The 22918-nt window shown below is 36.4% G+C and overlaps 1 protein-coding gene across 1 annotated transcript in view; it reads right to left on the reverse strand.

Annotated features, from left to right (window-relative positions):
- Nucleotides 1-359: 359 nt before the first annotated feature.
- The window catches only part of KLHL15 (kelch like family member 15), a 32759-nt gene continuing 10200 nt past the window's right edge, over nucleotides 360-22918 (reverse strand). The window contains exons 2-3 of the mRNA XM_063083951.1: nucleotides 18738-19449; nucleotides 360-1618 (exon numbers count right to left, since the gene is read on the reverse strand). Coding sequence (XP_062940021.1) covers nucleotides 509-1618; nucleotides 18738-19442 — 1815 coding nt within the window. The 5' untranslated portion in view covers nucleotides 19443-19449 and the 3' untranslated portion in view covers nucleotides 360-508. The remainder of the gene's footprint in view (nucleotides 1619-18737; nucleotides 19450-22918) is intronic.

A 22918-nucleotide genomic window follows, 5' to 3' on the forward strand; every position in this document is an offset into this window, starting at 1 on the left:
AAAAAGTTAGTTTTATAGAAAATTTATATTTTTGCATTTTCAGCAAAAAGCCATGCAAAAAGGTCAAAAGTTTTAAACTTTTAAATAATAAAACCAAAAAGTATAACAGACTGAAATACACTGAAATAAATGTTCAAAAAGGTTTCAGATAGAGATAGGGACTGAAATCACATCCAGTGACACTTATCTGGTCTTCTCTTAGAAGATGAATGACTCCTACACTAACATCTGAAAGAAATGTTTAAAGCAGAAAATCAACTTCCCAGATAAGTGGAGCATTCCATTAAACTGCTTCTGGAAGTAGTTTCAAGAGCTAGCACTTAGAATTAACTTATTGCATGAATTTGAGGCCACTGAAAAGAAAAAAAAAGAAGATGCTAGCAAAGAATGAAAAATTCTTACAATATTAGACCAATGGCTTTGATAGTAGAACTGGTGAGGTTTTTCTTTAACTACTTTCTTACAAACAAATGATTTGTTTGTTTTTTTTCAGGGGAGAAAGATGTCATTAGTTGCAACGTCTGACCTCGTCCAGTACATAGTCCGGAAAATGCAGGTTGCATACTTGTAAACCATCCAGCTTGCAGGGCATCCGAGGGTACTCATCTTCCTTCCATTTGTTTTCATCCGGATCAAAAGTGAGAATGGAATCGCTGTAATGACCGTTATAACAAAGGCCTCCAAGAACCATTATTTGTTTGTCCAGCACAGTCACACCATGACCACTTCTACCAATCGGCATGGATGCCAAGATGGTCCACTGATCAGTCTCTGGGTTGTACACTTCTGTGGAAGGGCATCCCTGAGATTCAAAAGAAGCCCTCAAAATCACACAGACACCACCGAAGACATAAAGCTTGCCATTGTAAGAGATCATCTTGTGAAAGCATCTCGCGTAATTCATCTTGCTCTTATTCTCCCAACAGTTGGTAACTACTTGAGTTCTCCTGGTTCGTTGTTCTATGGTCCCTTCTTTACTAGGGTCAAACACGCACACTTGTTTGGAGGTGGAAGATGAGGTGATTCCACCAGTGATGAACAATTTGTTATTGAGCACTGTCCCTTCATGTCCGTATTTGTTAACTGGATAAGGATCCACAAATTCCCACTTATCATTGGTAATGTCATATCTCTCTGTTGAATAGAAAGTCTCATCTCTGGTTCTGCCTGCTACAGCATAGATGAACTTCCCAATCACACCAACTGCAAATTCTGAACGTGGTACAGACATGTCTGCCATTCGCAGCCAAGAGTTTTGTCTTGGGTCATACCTGAACACTTTGGAAGAAGCATGGAACTCGCCATCCGGGCCTAGTTCTTCCCCACCTAACAGGAACACAAAGTTATTGACGATAGCAAGGCAGTCTGGCCGTAGAGGTACTTGTGGGCCCTCCAGTTCCCACCAGATTCTTGGTTTCTTTAAGAGAAGTATTTTACTGTTAACCATGCTATGTCCAATCATTCCTCGGAATACTGTAGTTTGAGGTTTGGCAGAACGGATGCGGCTTGATTTCATGTCCAACAAAGGCTGCTGGTGAACGTTCTGAAAGTAATTCAATGCTTGGTCAACTTCGTAGCGCAGCTGTCGGGAGTATCTATAAAATTCTGATGTTTTAACCTAAGAATACAAGTAAAAGAATTTAACCAAAAGAAAAAGCATCAATGGCAAACAAAATATCAAAGCTCACTAAGATAATCAGGACATTATTTTAGGCCCACTTTACTAAAACTGTTTTTTCTGATAGTTTTTTGTTTTCTACAAGGCTTTTTAAAATCATATGTTTTTATAAGCTATATTTGTAATAATCTATGTACATTCCCAAGCTTTTAAGAGTAAGAAAGCTATTTTTCAGGCACAAAGTAATTTCCAGGCAGAAGGAAATTGATCTGATGAAATGTATTAGGCATTTATTATATGTCAGGCCCTGGGCTTCAAGTGGGGACTATGAGGATGAATACAGGGCTTCATGGTGGTGGAAACTATGTCCGCAGTTTTCTTAACCCCAAGTAACACTGTAAAACAGCCCTGACTGAATAATTTGGGGAGTTTAGTGAGTTAGTGAAAATCTAAATACATGCAAAATTCCCAGTAGATTTTTGACATAAAGACTTGGTCTGATATCATCAACTCCTACAGTAATAATTCAGTAGACAAGAATAAATCAAACTTTTTCCTTTTTGCTTTTGAAACTGGAACTACCTAATTATGATGACTACCAAGATCTTATAACGCACTTTTAAGTATTGTGCTAAGCACTATGGGGAGATATAAAAATAAGTATAAGATGTGGTTCATTTCCTCAAAGAACTTAGAATATATTTGGGAAAATAAAAACAAAAACAAATTTACCAATAAGTAAATCAGTCCGCTGACAATTAAGAATGAAGCTGTACGGCACATCTGTTAGTGCTGCAGAACTTAAATTACAGAACATATGAAACTGGCTTGAAACATTCAAAGGATACTTTGTGAGAGGTAGGAAGCTGGAGTCCAAGCAGAAAAAGCCTATATCATAATACGACCAGGATGAGATAAGAGGGTCTTAAATTTGCATAGTAGAAATTAGATATTGTAGAGATAATATCTACAGATGTCCATGACTGATTTGAAGTAGGGATAGGGTGAAAAAGCGAGGACCCAAATGTGATTTGAAGATTTAGACTTGAGGTGATAGAGAGTGGCAATATCAATACAGGAAAACAGGGAAGACGAGCTGGTTTAGGAGAGGTATTCATCTTCACTGGTAGAATGAGTTGCTGGTAGGATGTTGAGAAGGAAATCTCAGGAGCCTGTTGGAAATCTGGGGCGACAGCTTGGGAAGGAGTTAAAACCAGGAGTTATGTATTTATGAGCTTTCTCTCCTTTCTTTTCTTTTTCCTTCCCTCCTTCCCATCTCTTTCTTTATTCATTCATTTATACCACCTTAGTCCAACAGAATATTTGAAACAGAAAGCACCACATATTTGCTTTTAAGTATTTTGATAACCGTATTCAATATACAGTCATGCGCCACATAACGACATTTTGGTCAATGATGGACTGCATATACAACAGTAATCAGAGCCACAGGCTATACCATATAGCCTAGGTGTATAGTAGGCTCTACTATCTAGGATTGTGTAAGTACACTCTATGATATTCACACAACGACAAAATCACCTAACGACACATTTCTCAGAACGTATGCCCTTCATCAAGTGATGCATGACTGTAACCGGTTTCCTTTGTAATCCCAGGCATTTTATTTTATGTATTTAAAATCATTATTTTGAGAAGGGATCCTTCCATGGGCTTTGCCAGACTAGCAAAGGGGTAAATGCCGCAAAAAAGGTTGAGAAACCCTTGTCTAACTATGTAAGAGAGCAAACTAATATTGTTACTGCACTGGGTGCTTTACGTGTGCACCTCATATTAAATTATTCCTCCTGTGAGAGAGCAGTAACCATCCCTGTTTTCTTGATAAGAAAACTGAGGAACTGAGGCTTGTAATGTTAAGTGAGTTGCCCAAATTGTTTACATAACTAGATCTGATAGAGCTGGGATCTGAACCTTGAACCGGGACGATTTTACTCCAAAGCTCATGCAATTTCCAGTATGTTTCAACACAGTTTCCATTAGCCTTTCGAAAAAAATCTTTAAATGACATATTTATTAAAATACTTAACATATTCAGTGAATGAGCCTAATGATCCCCCTCAAGAAAAGATAGTATAATTGTTCTTAAAAAGAATCCTACATATGGGTCACAATGACTGGATATCCAGCCTAATTCTTCCTAGCAAAATAATAACTATGGAAGAAATCACAGCAAACAATGAATAATAGTAAACAAGTAATTTCAATAAAGCAAATAATAATACAGTAAAGGAAAATATGAGGAAGATATGAGGTCTTACCCTTTCTACTTTTATTAATTAATTAATTAATTTATTTATTTATTTTTAAAAGATGACCGGTAAGGGGATCTTAACCCTTGACTTGGTGTTGTCAGCACCACGCTCAGCCAGTGAGCGAACCGGCCATCCCTAGATGGGATCCGAACCCGGGGCCTTGGTGTTATCAGCACCACACTCTCCCGAGTGAGCCACGGGCCGGCCCCCCTTTCTACTTTTATTTCACACATAAAAAGTTAAAGTGATGAACCAGGGAAACAAACTGAGCTTCGATCTCTTATGAGAAACAATGGAATACTATACAGCCATTAAAGATAACATCATCGAGTATTTATTAACATGAAATGATGTTCACAATATATTCAAAAGCAACAGTACTCTGGTATTACCCCAATAAATAAATAAAATTTTGTGTATGCTTGCTTGTGTTAATAGTGATTCTTTCTGGAATTTCACAAACATTTTTGCATTCTTTGTTTTTCATTTATCACTTGTAAACAGAAAAAGAGTTCTTGCCATTTAAAAAATAGGTCTCCTAAAGCCATCAAAAATATATTTCATTCATAAGAATGAGCATCTTTTCATATTTTCATTTTCCATTAACTTCTTCTATGAATTGTCTATTAGTGTGCCTTACCAATTTTTCTCATCTTTTGCTTATTGACTTGTAGGAGCTAAAAGGCAATACCCTGGAAATCAACAAGAATCATAAACCTCAAATTAAATATTTAAGTGCCTACTGTGCACAGCCAGTGGTCTAAGAGCTACACAGGTTTTCAAGTAATGGAATCTTGTCCAGCATAGTAATTAAGCACCATGTCAAGCAGCCCAGTATGGTGATTAAGAAGCCGATTTAGGACATTTCTGACTTTGGCACTCACAAGCTGTGTGATCTTGGGCATGTAACATCCTTAAGCCCATTTCCTCATCTGTATTATTGGGATAACAATAGCACCCATGCCTCCTAACCCTATGATAGGAGACAAGTGAAATAATCTATGTGGAAAGAATTTAGTAGGGTGCCTGTCATGTGGCAGTGTGCAAATATATTAGCTATTAGCTATTATTACTGACCAGGGGACATCTATGAAGTGTCACTCAGCTTAAATCAATGCATCTGATGACATGCTTTTGGTCTGTGTAAAAATTTGGTCTTTTAGAAAGTAGAGGAGAAATGAGACAAACTGTTACTTTGGACCTAATGCTCACTAATAAAACATGATTGGTAATATGCAAGTAGGAGGATGCTTTAGAGAAAGCAGCCGTGTTGTTTGGAGATTAAGAAAGAAAGGAAGGAGAATTCTGCACATATTGGATAGGCAGATTTCAATTTTTTTGAAGGAAAATTAGGATCAATTCCAAGATCAAAAACTGTGTAAGGAAGCTTCAGAAGGCTTAGAGGCTCTCAAAAGCATAACGCGGGCTGCATAATTGCAAAATACACTGATGAGGGGAAGAAAAGGGAAACGTAACTTAAAAATCTGATGTGCTGCAGAGAGCTTTCTGGAATTCAGATGTTAAAAAACCACTAACAGATGGTAAAACAACAACAACAACAACAACGAAAGACAGGCACATAAAACAAGTATTGTAGACTGTGAAATAGAGTTGTAAAAATGCTAAAGCCTCAAAATGAACTGTGACTTTACAAAGTACCAGATATTGAATAAATGGCATTTTAGAGGTTAAAGTAAAGAAGTAGAGGAAAAATTAAGGCACCCTGGATGTAGTGGTTGATGCAATATTAACAAACAACAAAGAGAAACAGCCTTACTCCTATTTTATTTCCATGCTCAGCTAAGAATATCTTATTCTTTCCAATCTGAGGATCAAATACAATTACCAAGAAGAAACTTAAATCCAAGATGGCTGGGGAAAAAAAAGAAAAACCAGCTAGTTATTCTCACAGAGTTCAAGTCATTCGATCTCACAAATCATGTTCTGGGATCCTGAGAGTCTTCACAGATAAGATTGCTTAACTGCTTTCTGTAATCTGCATGGAATCATGAAAAATGGAAAGGACTAAAAGCCCAACAGATTTCCGAACTACATTCTGGTTAGCCTGAGGTGGATCCAGGATTGTTAAAAAAGTTAGCACGTGAAAATAAGAAAGGACTACACACCAGGAGGCAGCATGGACTCACCAACTAATGCCAAGAACTTACTGTTTCCTGTTTAATTTTTGACAATGTAATAGAGAATGAGAGAACTTCAGCAAAGTAATCAACAAAGTCTAATCATAAAGAAAAGAGAAGCACCAGGGACCCATGAACCACCTGAAACTGCAGCAATATTTGTGTGTTAATGCATTTGGGGGGTAGGGTGACGTGGTAGGAAGTTCACGGTTTTTATCAGATGCTTCAGGGATCCAGCAACTCCAAATGAAAAGCTTTAACTGACTGTATCCTCAATATGAACTAACAACATGATATGGCAGCCTTAGGAGCTAATAAAATCATGGACTGAATTAAAAGAATAAACAATCCCACCCTCTCTATTCAGGTAAAACCACAACTAAGAGTGTTCAGTTCTAATGTTACACTTTAAAGTAGACATTGACAAAGTAGACTGTATCTGGAAAACAGTGAAGGGATCCAAAAAAAGAATGGTCAAATGGATGAGGAATGTTTCAACCCAAGAGAAGACTCAGAAGAAAGATGGCAACTGTTTTCAAGACCAATAAGTGGAAGTTAGGAGGAAGATTTCAGGCCAATATTAGAAAAGTTCTGTAATTAGAACTGACAAGATAATGGATGTTCTTATGATTTGTAAGAGCACAAAAACTGGGAACAACTCAAATTATCAATAAGATATTGGACAATCTCTGGTATAAACCATATGCAACCTTTAAGAAGAATGAGGTTAATCCACATGCACTAACATAGATATTCAAAATGTTAAATGAGAAAAACTGCAGAATACACATAATATCCTCAAAAAATAAAAATGGACTGTTTTAGTCAGCAGTATACGTAGCAAAAAAACTGTCTCTCTAGGCCGGCCCGTGGCTCACTCGGTAGAGTGCGGTGCTGATAACACCAAGGCCACGGGTTCGGATCCTATATAGGGATGGCCGGTTTGCTCACTGGCTGAGCGTGGTGCTGACAACACCAAGCCAAGGGTTGAGATCCCCTTACCGGTCATCTTTAAAAAAAAAAAAAAAAAAAAAAAAACCAAAAAAACTGTCTCTATATGCTTACAACATAAGGTTACCAGTGAGCTCTTGGGGTACTTGCCCTTTTTTGATACTATATAGGTATTTGGGGTTTTTACAGGGACCATGTCTCTCATTTGTAATCAGTAAAAAGGTTATGGGTACATATTTCCCACAAGTCAAGGACTGTCGGCCTCAGAGTCAGTGTGCATCCTGCCACTGGAGGCAGTCTAGGTGTGACCACCTATCAAGAGCACTGGAAAGAGATTCCAGTGTCCCAAGGCTTGATGGCCTGCAATGGCCTCTACCTCCCAACCCTAGCCTCTTGCAGATTCCATCAAACAAGTCCAGCTTAACTGCTCTTAGATTCACTTTCTAGCATTTTATTTTACCATCTTCTGGTCCCTTTGTCCTCTCCTCATTCATCCTATTGTGTTCCTTTGAAATCTGGGTTCCAAAGAGTTTACAAGAGTCACTTCAACTGTACATTAAAGTCCAAGTCAAAGCTACATATTGTTATCCAATTTGTTCTACCTCTAAGCCCCCAATAATGGAAGTTGTTGTGCCTTTTGAGATAGCTTCCAACCTAAGAAATTTAGCTCCTATTTCTGTCAAGGCTAGTTCTAGATCTGCCTTGTCCTTTTCCCAGAGCTAACTACTGCTGTGATTTTCCTCTAAAACCACACAATATCAGTAAGCATAACCAGTTACCAGTTACTTCTTTCATTATAGAAACAGGGAATTAATGCTTCTCTGACAAAGTAATAACAAATAAGACTCTGCTTTAAAACAAAAAGCATAGGGCTGAAACCTTCTATGTGAATAGAATTATTTAAAAGACATTAATGAAGGGAACTATCTAAAAAGAAACGTGTGGCTCATCTTTTCATGGAGAAGGTATTTCTCCCATCATTCATTCCTCATGTAACAGTTTAACTATCTGCATATCAGGTGCTCTCAAAAGAAAGAGATACAGAAAGAATGACATTTCTTTCATGTTCTGAATTACTTTCCTTCTCCTTTCATAGGATTAAAAAAGCTGTCCTTTAAAACTTGGAAATCATATATTATCACTTTTCTTGCTTTGATACTTTTAAAAAAATGTATTATGAAAAGCATTTTGTCTTATCCTGAATATAAAATGCCAGAAAATATGTATTACCTCTTAAAAATAGTGGTTTGAAAATTTAGATTAGCCATTTCCTCCTCTAAACTTCTTTTAGTTTAATGTAATTGCATGCCTGCATATTTGTATATAGTTAACAAAGGAGAAAATGTGAGAAATGATTAATTTTAAATGTGGTTCCTATAAATATACGAGAGTACTTCAAAAAGTTTGTAGAAAATGGAATAAAAAGATAATACAAATCTTTCCACGAACTTTTTGAGGACCCCTCTCATATTAAATCAAAGAAATAATAGCCATGGGCCGACCCCATGGCTCACTCGGGAGAGTGCAGCGCTGGGGAGCGCAGCAATGCTCCCGGCTGCAGGTTCGGATCCTAAATAGGGATGGCCGGTGCACTCACTGGCTGAGTGCAGTGCAGACGACACCAAGCCGAGGGTTGCGATCCCCTTACCGGTCACACACACACAAAAAAGAAACAGAAATAATAGCCATTACTACTGGACAAAAATCCTGTGTTTCTCCATTCACTGTCAAAATGTTACATAATCCATATTAAATTCTTAAGTTTTAAAGGTAATTTGTATATACTACCCTTAATTTTGACAGAATTAAAATGGAACTTGCAATATAATTAAAATAGCCATTTCCACAGAGCTTGCTATCTTTATTTGATTAAAAATATGAAATTTAAAAAATCTACTAAAACTGGCTACAGTCTAAAATTATTTTAGGCTTTCGGTCAGCCAATTTAAGATATTATCAGCTGTTTCACTTTTTGAAATGATTTTTTAAATGTCCAATATACTTATACTAAACCAAGGAAACAAAATGCCTTTTATTAGTTTATCCATGGGGGTGGTGGGGGGTGGGTGGGAAACAGACAATCTCTGAACAGAAGATCTCAGGTTTTAGGTTTGACACTTTCCCCAAGTCACTGTGTGACCTTGCACAAGCATCCAGTTTAGATATTTCCCCTTTATAAAAAAGATTAGTTGCATGAACAGATACTTCTCTGGCCCTTCCTATATTCCAAAAAATGCTAACCTAATTCTCAGAATGATAAGTACAGGACGTATCATGTGGAAGACTAAATCCTGGTTGTCAGTTTTTTCCATCTCTTCTCCACCACGATCCAGTCTTCTCAAGAGAAATATCCAGAAAGAAAGCACTTACTATCATGGGGCTTTAATACTAAAACAAATCATATCTTTGGGAACCACAGCTACATTTGATATAATTTTGATTCTCACTAAAATGTGGAGCAGTCTTTTCGTTATATTGCAGATCTACCCTGGTATGGGACATCTTTATTCATAAAATCATGCTCAGAACTAAAGCTTATATTGATTTATGTGAAAGAAAATCATCACAAAAAAGCTAGGTGCAAAAATACCTTTAATCAATCCCTTTGTCCTGAAAAACTGAGTTAATGATCAGGGATAGGACTACGAAAAATCAGTTCCTGCTAAGCACAAATCCTTTCAGTAACACTATAATTACAGTTAAATACTAATTGGTAAAGGCAAACTTTAATAAGACTTTACCCATCCTCACCCTCCTCTCCAAGTAGGCAAGAGTCTAAAGTATTGAACTGAACTTCATTTTTTTTTTTTTTTTTTTTTAAAAGATGACCGGTAAGGGGATCTTAACCCTTGACTTGGTGTTGTCAGCACCACGCTCAGCCAGTGAGCGAACCGGCCATCCGTATATGGGATCCGAACCCGGGGCCTTGGTGTTATTAGCACCGCACTCTCCCGAGTGAGCCACGGGCCGGCCCTTGAACTGAACTTCAGAAGTCAGTCAAGTGACCAGGGTAAATGGGGGCAAAGGAGGGGCTCCCTAAGGATAAGATTCTAAGAGTTTCAGCACAATTTAGTAAGTTCTCTTTCTCTTCAACTCTCTTGCAGAGTAAAAATTATGTAATTCAAAAACAAGTGTTTAGGGCCGAGCCCATGGCGCACTTGGTAGAGTGCTGCGCTGGGAGCGCGGCGACGCTCCCGCCGCGGGTTCGGATCCTATATAGGACTGACCGGTGCACTCACTGGCTGAGTGCCGGTCACGAAAAAACGACAAAAAAAAAAAAAAAAAAAAAAAAAAAAAACAAACAAACAAGTGTTTAATTATCTTCCAATTTCAGTGCAATAACAATAGAGCACTATTTGAAACTAAATAACAGTGTACAAGCCTAAAAGATAGAAAATAATATATATTTTTAAAAAGACTTAAGACAATTTCTTATTTTCTGATTCTACTATTACCTGATTATGCTAATATTGAGACAGTACAACTAAGTTCTAGAATTCACAACTTACGAGAGATTTTTTTCCTATTTATGGAAATACTCTCAACTATGTAAATATTTTATTTATAAACATGGTAGAGCAGGAAAGCCCAATAAAACGTTTAATCCGAAAACTAACTTCTGAATGTGCAATGCTTACCTATGACACACACAGCAGTTTTTGGATAAATAATAAGTTTGAAAATTAAAACTTTAAAGCCTAAAATATTAATATTTCGTCTTGTTCCTTTCCCGCTCCTAACCGTTTCTCCAGTCATTTCCAGACTTCTCTGATTCTATTCGATTTCTGCTTATCATTTGGTTTCTTTTCCCCCCACTTTATTAAAAAAGGTTTTCTCCTTTTACATGTCAATATAGCTGTCCCCATTCCATGTCTTCTTTTTAATTTCTAATTCTATGCTTCTGTCTTCATCTTTTATTTAAAAGGGAAATCAGCAAGTAAGATTGAATTTTTTTTTTAAAAAGATGACCGATAAGGGGATCTTAACCCTTGACTTGGTGTTGTCAGCACCACACTCTCCCAAGTGAGCAAACCGGCCATCCCTATATAGGGATCCAAACCCGTGGCCTTGGTGTTATTAGCACCACACTCTCCCAAGTGAGCCACGGCCCTAAGATTGAATTTTTAAACTCCCATTTTCAATAGGTTCCTATCTGCTTAATACACCTCCTAAGATGCTCTTTCCCAGAGCTCTAACAGCAGACAACCACCTAGATTACTGGCACTTTTCAGGAACTTGTGAGCCTGGAGTCCACGCAAGTCAAAGGTAGAAAATAAGAGCACTCTACATCTATACATAAAAGGTAGAGAACTTCAGAGGAGAAAAATACCTAGGTTGACTTTTAAAGAACTGCACAGGTGTTAATTACAATCATCCCAGTCCGTGGCGTTGGGGAGGAGGGGTCAGCAAAAAAGGAGACTGCTGTAGAAAAAGACATTAACTGAGAAAGTACACTTAACCCATTCACCTAGTTTCCAATAGAAAACCTGCTCTTCGCTGTGCTTTTACTTCAAGGACAAGTGAGCTGATTGTTAATTTAAGCAACTTCAAGTTCTAGTAGTGTAAGTTACTATTTAATACCGGAAGTGAATTTAAAACTTAAAAACAACTCAAGGTTATTACAAATTCTAATCAAATTTCACATTTGAAACACAGGTTACTGTCTTTTAAAAAAATATTTTTACTGTCAAATACAGCACTGCTTATGTTTCTCATGGGCTTCTAAAACCGTGAGGGTTAGAGGGAAATTTCCACTTATTCCTCTAGATTTATCTGGCTCTAGCTGAAGTTATTAGATATAAATAAACTTTTTTCAAGAGTTTGTGGCTAAACTGTGGTAACACTGCAGTTAATAGTTTGGTTGCTGGATAGAAATTTCGTTCTGGTCAAGTGCCAGATTAGTCAAAACATGTTTCAGTGCCCAAGTGAAAAAATTCTGGAAGGACATACAGCACCTACACATTACATAGATGCAGACTTGCCCAGGCAATTTCATTACCACATAGGTTGTGCCTCAATTAATCAGAATATCACACCACCCAAGCATGAGATCGTGTTAATAATAAATGTCCTTATGTGTTAACGCTATATAGATCAACTATGCTGACAGAAAAAACATTTGGAAGATTATCAGCGTTTTGTGAAGACCAATTCTGAGTACTACATTCTAAGTAAGGTATACCTTGGATACTTAATTTGCCATCTTTGAATTCTATCAGTTTCAAGGTGAGTCCAAGGACATCTTATCCCCATTTTAAAATATAGCTTTTAAAACCACCAATTCTGCTCCTTAAGTAAAAGACATTTTTTAAAAAGTGTCAGAACAAGGGGTATAAAGAATAATTACGATTTGTAATATATATACTAGTAATATTGATTTGATCAACATATCTCAATGTTGAACCCCCAAAATATGTATAATCTATTTTGATTCGATAAAAATTAAAAGAAAAAAAAGTGTTATAAAGCTTTCCTAAATATTTTTATTCTGATCCTTGGATTAATTTTCACTAATAATGAAGTTATCTTTTTCAAAATTATCTCAAAGTTGTAAATATTCTTATAGTAGACTTTTATAAAATGCAGATATGATATGTTATGTCCAAATATACTGTACTCTCAGCGAAAAAGAATTAACATTCTATTATAAATGTAATAAACACAAAGGCTACATATTGTAGCCTTTTCTAATCAAAACATTAGCTTTGTTCTTTATTTTTTTAGTTACATAAACCCAATTTGGGGGGACATAGTGAATTACATTGAACAGATTAGGAAAAAAAACACATTAGTCTGAATATCATGAGCTAGTTTATGAAACAAAGTATTTGGAATAAGCATGATGGGTTTACTTAAAGCAGAATACACCTACATAACCTGCTTCCTTAATAGCCAACGAAAAACCAACTATAAAATCCTAAATACAAAGCAAAACTAATGTGCGTTTTATAGGATTTAATAAATTTCTTTCCCTTTGAAAAACTGATTTTATAGGGGCCAGCCCGTGGCTCACTCGGGAGAGTGTGGTGCTGATAACACCAAGGCCATGGGTTCAGATCCCTAGATAGGGATGGCTGGTTGCTCACTTGGGAGAGCATAGTGCTGACAACACCAAGTCAAGGGATAAGATACCCTTACCAGTCATCTTAAAAAAAAAAAGAAAAGAAAAGAAAAGAAAAACTGATTTTATGATTATAATTTTGAAGATACTTTACATATTATTATAATTTCTAAGGGGATCACTGGCATGCTGAGTATTACCTTTTGCATATTTATGACACTGAAGATGCCTTGAGTTAAAAAATATTAAAATGTCACTGTACTAAAGAATCAACATGTGGGTGTTTGAATCAATAATTTAACTACTTTGCTGAAAAGATCTTTTATGTACAAAAAAGTATAATATGCATTTTGCCAAACATACATTTACTTGATAAAATGTTTTCAATAAAGCAATAGTTTTTTTGCCTTAGATGCCACAGTGCACAATAAATGTTTTTTAAAAATCAAAAGATCAAAGAGAACATAGTTAAACTATTTAAATGTTCATATCACTGAAATTCAGAATGACAAACATCAGGCCTTATCTCTATTAACAGATGCAAACACCATCAGAGCTAGAAAAAAATGCATGCCACAGACATGTGCATGAGTAAAAACTGAAATTGTAGTCTAGTTTGAAAACTGAGAATCCACTATAGCTAAATGAATAAGAACTCTTAAACAACTATGTTAATAGGACAAGATCCTTCAATTTTCAGATTTATTTGATTACACAGTGAAAACCCCAGAACTGTGCTTTCACATTTTAAAGTTTTCCTACACCTTTTATTTCTTCAGTGCCATTAAATTTTTAGGTTGTTTTGTTCGTGCAAACGTGTTAGAATTTTCATAACTATAACAACTTTTAATGACCCAGGCTGTGCTACAGGCTAACAGCATGCTTTCTGCACCTTAGGGTCTTCTCCCTATGCTAGCAGCTGTAACAGGAAGTCCCTGGACTGGGAGGAGAGCAGATCCATGTTCCAGTCTGGGCAGTGCCACTTGTTCTGGAATAAAATTCCTAACCTTTCTGAGCTTGTTTTCTTATCTATAAATGGGGATAACATGTAGACTCTACCTATGTGTAGAGAGAGCACTCAGTGTACAACCTGGCATATATATGAGGGTACTTCACAAAGTTCATGGAAAGATTCGTATCATCTTTTAATCCTACTTTCCCATGAACTTTTTCAAGTACCCTCGTATATACGGTGTTCATATAAACTGTATCACTACCTCTAACGAACTCAGTGAAGAAATTTGAAAGCCTGGGCCTCTTTGGTGATGATCACACAGAGTACTTAGTACAAAAGTTAAAACAGTCTGTTTTCAGCTGAGGAGAAAATCCAGTAGAGGATTACGGGAAAAGATACTGCAGAAGAATAAACCCAAAGATTTCAGCACAGATAGAGGGGTGCCTGGAATCAGGGAGGGCTCTTCCTTGGGAAGAGACTGAATGCCCCTTCCCCTCACAATGAAGCTACTGCCCAGATCTGATCATTACCACCAAGGGAAGAATTAAAATCTCTATGGGTTCCTTCCCCAAGCTTTGTACAGTCGCTTTTTATTTTCCTGAAGCCAGGAAAAGGATCCAGACAAAGAGATGCTATACTCAGTTATCTTCATCAGCCACTCCACAGAGTCATCAGGTAGGTAAGTTCATTTAACAATAATTGTATGTAACATTTCTAAAGGCTGGGAATCTGGGAGGGGTCAAATACGTGAAAAAGGCTGTTTACTGTATTCATATTCAGAGCTTCTATTGAATAACTCACTTACTCAAATTCTAGAGCAGCACTGTGCAAGAGAAATATAATCTGAGGCACAAATGTGAGCCAAAGATATAATTTTACATTTTGTAGTAGCCACATTTAAAAAAGTAGAAAGGTGAAATTGGCTTTAATAATATATTTTATTTAACTTGATATATCTAAAATACCATTTCAACCCATAATCAATATAAAAATTATCAAGGTAATTTACATCCTTTTTGTCCTCTCAGTCTTTGAAATCTCAATTCAGACTAACCACATTTCAAGTGTTTAACAGAAATGTGTGGTGACTGTACTGAACAGCGCAGTTCTAGAATAATAGATATGCACTAATTTTTTATAATGAGGAATAATCTTTCAATTTTGACACTTTGGCTAGTTTTAATCTCAAGAGATTCAATGAAAAGTGTTCTAAATCAAAAAATGGGGAGGGAAATTTAATAAATCTAAGAGAAACCTAACTGAATAGTGTGAATAAAATTCTTGATGATTTTAGTCATAGAATTGGGCTACTTAGCTTCATAATACAAAAAAGAATGGTGATTTCTAAGTTTGATCAAAGTTAGTAAATGATTTTCCAAGTTTTTCTCTGGCACTACAATATTTTCCTATAATTATTCCTAAAAAACATGATATTAAAAAGTAGATGTGTTAAAAGGGAATAAAGGAAACAGAGGAACCCAGTTAACACCAACACAAGAAAATAATGATATATCTCCAAAATGTGGGACACACTGAGACAACCGAAGTTCTGGTCTTTCTCCAAAAAAAAAAAAAAAAAAAAAGTGGGGTACTGTTCTAGATTAAGAAAGATTAGATAGACATGATAGACAAAAGCAATTCATAAACCTTGACCGGATTCTAGTGGATTTGAGACACAATGGGTAAATTTGAATATGGGTAAGATGTTAGATGATATTAGAGTCTAGCTTAATTTTCCTAGATGGAACAGTATTGTACTTAGGTAGGAAAAAGTCCTTATTCTTAGGAGAAGCAAGGTTAAGTATTTAGGAATGAGTTGTCTTGATGTTTACAACTTATTTTCAAAGGTTCAATAAAGGAAAAAATCTATACATATAATGCAAATGTGACAAATGTTAACAGTTCTTGAATCTAGAATGATCAATATACAGGTGTTCATTACACTATTCAATTTTTTGTATGTCTGAACATCCTCATAATAAAAGGGAAAAAGAAGAGACAATTCTAGATTAAAAGAGAGACACAATGACCAAATGTGCTGTGTGAAACTTGATGAAATTCTGGTTCACGAAAAACAGCTAAAAAAAGACATTTTGGGGACAACTGAGAAAAGCAGGAAATGGACTAGATAGAATGTGACATTAAAGAATTACCATTAATTTCCTTATGTATGACAATGGTATTATGATTATGTAGGATAATATCCTTACTCCTGGGAGATGAGATACTTGCTGAAGTAGTTAGGGATGAAATGTCATAATGCCTACAAGCTTTCTTCGACATGTTTTGGCAAAAAACAAAACAAATTATACATAAAGGCTATAACCCTCTATCTAGCTAGCTAGCTAAAGCAAATATGGCAAAATGTTAACAACTATTAATCGACATGATATTTCATTCTACTACTCTTTCAGATTTTTTGTATGTTTAGAAAGTCTCATAATGGAATGTTTAAAACATTTTAAAGCTAAAAATAAAAAGCGCATATCAACATTCTATTTTTCTAAATTTCAGCAAGTAGGATAAAACCACAGATCAAAACTGCCTGTACTTTTCCCCATGTAGATTCTCATACTAAAAAAGGACCAGCACGATGTAACGTATCTTTATTTGTGTCCTCTCTGAGGCAGTGCACATATGATGAAAGTTTGAATAACCTTGTTGGAGACCTGCAGTGTGCTGACCACAGGAAAAATAGTTGGGCCCTATTTTTAAGGAGCTCAAAATAATATGGTGCAAAATAGTCTAAAGTTTTAATTTCTCAACCAAATTTTCCATTTTAGTTTGGTTTCTGAAGTTTTATTTCTAGCGATAAGGTCTCAAATTTGCCTAACTTAATGTTTCTCAACATTTAAAAAGCCATTCCTTCGATAAACATTAAATCTCACACATTACTAAGGCAAGAATCACTGACTACTTCCCATTTATCTTATCAGCATTATTAAAGTAAAATGGAAAGATTTATTATTTAAAAAAACTGAAAGATTTCTCTTTGGCTGTGTCCTTATTAAGCTCTTCTAAGAAATTAATTCCAGAAGGAAGTCTTAACAACATTTTTATTTTGATAATTCCCAATACCTGGCCAATGGGTAATAACCACCTCCTATGCTACAGATGCCAAAGGAATCCATCAGCAGGTACGAATGATGTTTTCCACAATTTACAAAATTACTGACAGTATTAACTTTCAACCACTGTCACTACTGTCTACCTTGAACTGATAACTGGAATATTAAAAAGGCTCTGCAGCTCAGTACTTAAAAATCATTTACTCCTGTCAATTATCCATCATGTTGTCCCACAAGAGGGGAAATTGTATTTTCTATTTCACAAGTACTTTCATCTAGACTGAAGTTGGAGAGGTTTTGTTTTAGTAGTGGGAAAGCATTTGCATTTAATGTATAAAGACAAAACAGGATTCCCCAGGGAAAGAGAGCAATAAAAACAATAGTAAAGAAAAAAATAAAAACATCACAGACAAATGATTTACATAGTTGATGTGGGGCTGCTTATTATCACTGAACAAAAAATAAAGAAATATATTCTTTAGTTTCAATTATTTCTGCCATATCAATACATTCTGAGAATAAAGATAAAATCCCATGAAATTGAATTTTCTATTAAAAGTATAAGTTAATGAAATTTCACAGCATTTCAGAGAGGAAAAAAAACAAAACATGCCAGGCTGCTGAGTGTTATTCAAAGGCATAAACTGTTTATTTTTCAAATGGTGTAAACAACCCTCTTTTGCAGATATTATATTTTTATCACCAGGTCCGGTAACTAAAGCTAGGAACTGTTTAAACACAAAAGGTGTCAGCCAAGCTTTCCGTGTGCTTTCTAGAAAGAAGAAAAGATACAAGAGGTAAACAGAGCCCCAGAGGTAACCATGTGATTAGAAACCAATTAAGTTAAGCAATTACTGAAACTGCTCTCTCTCCTTTGGGCAAGAAAGGATCACAAGCGAAACACCGATATAAAGATGAAAATGCTTACATACAAAAAGGCCAAGACTGTTTTGGAGAAAGACTGTTTTTTAAGAGCAAACTATTTATATGGCCAAACGTGCACAGGGATGTTTGATCAACGTAGATGGAAGATTTATAGTCTACTTGTTTAGAAATGCCAAAATGATGTTTTTAGACATATAACATATGTTTTCACGGTCAAATTTAGTTAGTATTAACAGTGAAACAGGGAAAAACAGAACTAGGTGAGAGTAGAGAAGAAAATCACCACTAGGGCCTATTGGTTTTCAAGAGCTATTTTATGTGTCCTTACTACATTTTAGAGGAATAAGAAACGGTATTAATGTATACCATGTAAAACTACAACACTCCTCTCAACCCTAATTTCAGCATGTATTATTTAAATTAATTTTAAAAAGTGCTTGTCTAAACCCAGTTCATATCGAATTACTTTGTGAAAATAAAAGCTAAAACAAACTTGTACTATTTTGCATCAAATAATTGTGCTTCAATTTTAAAAGTACTTTAAAAATTAAACTATTCTACTACCTACCTGGTTCATCTTTTACCCACAAAATATATTCTTAAAAACCTAAATGCACAAGCTACAACATATCAGGCTTCTTATACATAAACTATTCTTATAAACTATTTATTCCTTTTTTGGCTCCTGACCAAGTCTGGGAATCTTATCTATGAGAATAAAGACATATTGCCTTAACTAAATGATGAATCTATTGCTCATATTGTCTACTGCTTTCAAATGCACCAACCTTCTCAAAAACACTGGATGGGGTCATCAAACAAAACCTGATGTTCTGAATGATGGTATCGGTATGTCTCCAGCGTCTTCTATCATGCCGCAGCCAAGACTGCACAGCCTCGTACAGTTCTATCTCTGGGAACCTGCTCAGATGATCATTATCCAAATAAGACATGAGCTTCTCAAAGCTCAGATAGGACAGGAAGTCAGGCCTGGACATGAGTGGCACAAAGTTGTCTAGCAGAAAGGCGTCCAACTTCTCCCTCACTCCCTCGATGTTTACACCAAAATCATCTAAGAGTCTCATAATTTCTGCACAATTTTCTAAGCAGATTTTTGCTAATAGAAAAGAGCAGCAGAACTTCACCACTTCTATAAGTTGAACATACATGGCAGCCTGAAGAATCTCATGAACAGTATTCATACTCAGTTCTATAGTTCCATAGTACATAAATTGAAGGACGTGGCTGAAACCAGTAGCAGTAAGACCTTTTAAATGAATTTTGTCCTGATCTCGTTCCCTCATGTCTGCAGTAAACATAATTCTGAAGTAATCACTCTGGGTGGCCAAGAGTGCTTTATGGGCCTGGAACTGATGGTCTTCAATAACCAGAGTGACATCAAGAAGCAATCCCTCCTCATACAGTGCTCTGAACCCAGCAGAGACACTTGTGTCATGGATGGAGGAACAGAATCCTTCCACGTCCCCTGCCATGAATCACCTGGAAAAAAAGTAATCAAAGAAAACAGTGTTAACCATGTCCATGCATTCAGAAGACATTATTAAGTTAGAGTTTTAACAATTTTTATAATTATATCAATTCTACTGTCTACATCCTAAATGTACAAGCCCTTTGGGAGAAAACAACCTAAAGGTTTGCAACCTAATGTTTTTGGCTTCCCTACCTGGGGAAAAGAATCTATTAAAGACGTATCAAACAATGGTAAATTGTTAACTTACAACCAATATGTCTATCCCGTTGATATCACAATGTTCATCAAATATATATAAACATGTTCCAAAATTAGCAACATAAAAAAGATTTTACAACCAAATACTAAATTATGAGAAAAACAGAAAAAATGAAATTACACCAAAACTTACACTTGAAAGCTTCTAGAAATTTACCAAAAATGATGCCAGCAATCTACCTATTCTGACAAAGGATATTTATTAGATAACAGTATGTAAAAAAAACCCAAGCAACTGCAATATACTGAGTGTACCTTCAAAAATTAAATATACATGTATTTGCTTAGATGAAGAGAAAGTCTGGAGGAATATAAACCAAAAAAAAAAAAAAAAAGATGTCCCTAGGTAGTGGGATTTCAAGAGAGGTTTATCTTCTCCTTTTTACTTACCTCATTAATCTTATTTTTAAAAATAATGATGACATATTGCTTACATATTTTAAATATAAATACATAACTTCAAAGGAATTTTAACCATATCTTTGCATATCTGAGAAATGAAGCTAAGAAAGTGGAATTGTAATTGGATTACTTAAGTAAAACAGAAAAAAATGAGTTCAGTGTATTAGACTGTTTATGAAGCAAAGTAATTTTCTCCTTTTCACACGACCCCTGTCCCCACGCCATCTATCCTCTTAACTCTCATTCTTACACAGCTCTCAGCTTCTTCCCCAATGACCCATTCTCCATTCCTGAATTCCCTACCAACCCTTTCCACTGTGCCTGTGGAACTTTGCTTCAATGTAAACAAACTCCCCCACATGCTCATGTTGGTCACAGAAAATTCCCTTCTCAATCTGACTTAAATAAGACACAGTCTTCCTCAAATTCACAGCTTCCAGGCCTCCTGCCTCCTACCCCTGTCCTTGACCCCACCCACCTTAGAAAAAAATACTCTTCTAGAGTTTACAGACCACCTTTTAAGCCTTCTCTTGGCTTTCTACTTTCCTTTTTGTAAAATCTGGCCTTTGGCTCAGATAAAAATCCATCTTCTATTGCCCCTATTCACTTATCATATGCACACCACACCACCTGATCAATCAAATCACTCTCCCACATTCGCAGGTGACTTTGGCACCTGGCTGAGTCGTCGTCGTCTTCACCTCTTCAGAGTTCACAAAAAATCACCTATCTAAAAACCAAGTGTCAAAGGTCCCTGACCACCTCAATTCCTACAACCTCCCCCCTTACTCCATTGCAAACCCTACTCCTAAACCCTTTGGATCTGGCCCCAATCCAGAACTGGTCCACATCTGAAATCTTAACAGTCACCTTCCCACTTAACCTTCCTCCTCTCTTTTCACTTGGTCTAACATCTAACTTTACTTCTGTCCTTCTCTAGCTTAGACCTTCCCATATCAGAGCAACCACTCTCTTGCCAGTGTCTTCATTTCCCTTACCCCTCTGCCTGTCCTCCATATCCTGCTAAACCAAAACTATGCTGATTGGTCCTTTAATCTGGGGTAGACCTTCAATGCTCCAGGGCAGTTCTGTCCTTTGAACAGTTGCGAGGGTTGGTGTACACTGATGCACAATGAAAGATGTTCCCAAACTAAGGACAACTGATATGGACAAATCTCTGGGATGCTACAGCCATTATTAAAGCACTGTCTAGAAGACCTCATGACTTGGAACCATATGTTTGAGTTATTTGCTGAATCACTATCCACAGACCATGTCAGTCTAGAAGAGCACAAATTTAGTGACAGCCAACATCTATTGCTCTGAATTCCTGCCAGTTACAATGCTGGGAACCAATCTCCCAAATTCTTTCCATCCCCTGGTTGGGTGTTTGGATGGACCATAAGCCCTCCAGTGAAGGAACTGGCACCGCAGTCAACTGCTGTCATCTGCTCCACCTCCTTCTTCAGGGAGGCCCTCACTGCCAATCTTACCACTCTATTACCACTACCTCTCCCTTTACTTACTGAAAGGAAGAGCACCTCTGCGTGCCAGGTGCTATATTAATTATGGAGGTATGTTCAGGAATCCCCTCTGTACCCTGGATTTGGCTGAGCCCCCAGTTGCTGAGAGGGAAAAGCAGCTTCCATGGACATGCTAAAGGCACCACTTCTCCACTCTCATGAGTAGGCCATCACTAGCTTTACTACATTGTTTCATCAATATGTTGTCTATGAAACCCTATATTTAAGTTCTTGAGATATTAATCCACTGATTAAACAGTTATCCCAGCCCGAGTTCATTTCAACAAAAGAACTTGTTAATAAATAAGAAGAAAGTCTGAAAGGATAATATACCAAAAATATTTTAAATGGTTATCTTGGGATGGTAGAGTAACAGGCAGTTTTACTTTTTTTCCCCTTCCTATTTGCTAATCTGTGTTTTCTAATCTATCTGCAATGAAAGTGTATTCCTGTTTAAAAAAAAAAAAAAAGTTCATTAAAAAAAAATCTTAAAAAGCCCCTAATTGCCAAATCTAATAATTGCATCCTCGTCCCTATTTCCCTGGATCCTTCTGTAGCATGGCTTATGCCCTCAGTTCATCACTGTCTCAACGCCATGACACTGTTGTTATTCTCTTCCTATTCTTGGGCTGCTCATTTCTCAATATCCTTCATGGACTCATTTTTCTTGAGTTGCCCCTTAAACATTGATTCTGTTCTTGCCCCTTTTCTCTTCTCATCTAAATGCTGTGTCTCCCTAAATGATGTCACCTAAACCAATGGTTTCTACTAAGACCTACTTTCACCAATACCTTGAAAATCTTAATCTCTATCCTTACTCCAGTCCTATAAAGGTTGAGCATCCCTAATCTGAAAACCTGAAATGCTCCAAAATCCAAAACTTTTTGAGTGCAAAGGAAAACTTTCTGAGCAAAAGGAAATGCTCACTGGAGCATTTTGGGTTTCGGATTTTTGGATTAGGGATGCTCGACCAGTAAGTATAATCCAAATATTCCAAAATCCAAAACATTTCTGGTCCCAAGCATTTTGGATAAGGGATACTCAACCTGTATATGTTAAATTGATTGCCTAGTAGATACTTCTGGGTGCCCCATTTTGAGATCTCAAAACCAACACATCTAATAAACAGAATCATATCTATCCTCCCTGGAACAGTTTGTTCTTTTGTATTCTCCACCTTATCAAGAGGCATTCTAGGTGCCTCTTTCTTCCTATTTGTCCCTTAACTTACCTTTAAGTCCTACTGATTCTACCACATTAACTGCCCACTTATCTAAGACAGTAAAGTATGCAC

The sequence above is a fragment of the Cynocephalus volans genome, chromosome X (assembly GCF_027409185.1).
Source record: "Cynocephalus volans isolate mCynVol1 chromosome X, mCynVol1.pri, whole genome shotgun sequence".
Classification (NCBI taxonomy): domain Eukaryota; kingdom Metazoa; phylum Chordata; class Mammalia; order Dermoptera; family Cynocephalidae; genus Cynocephalus; species Cynocephalus volans.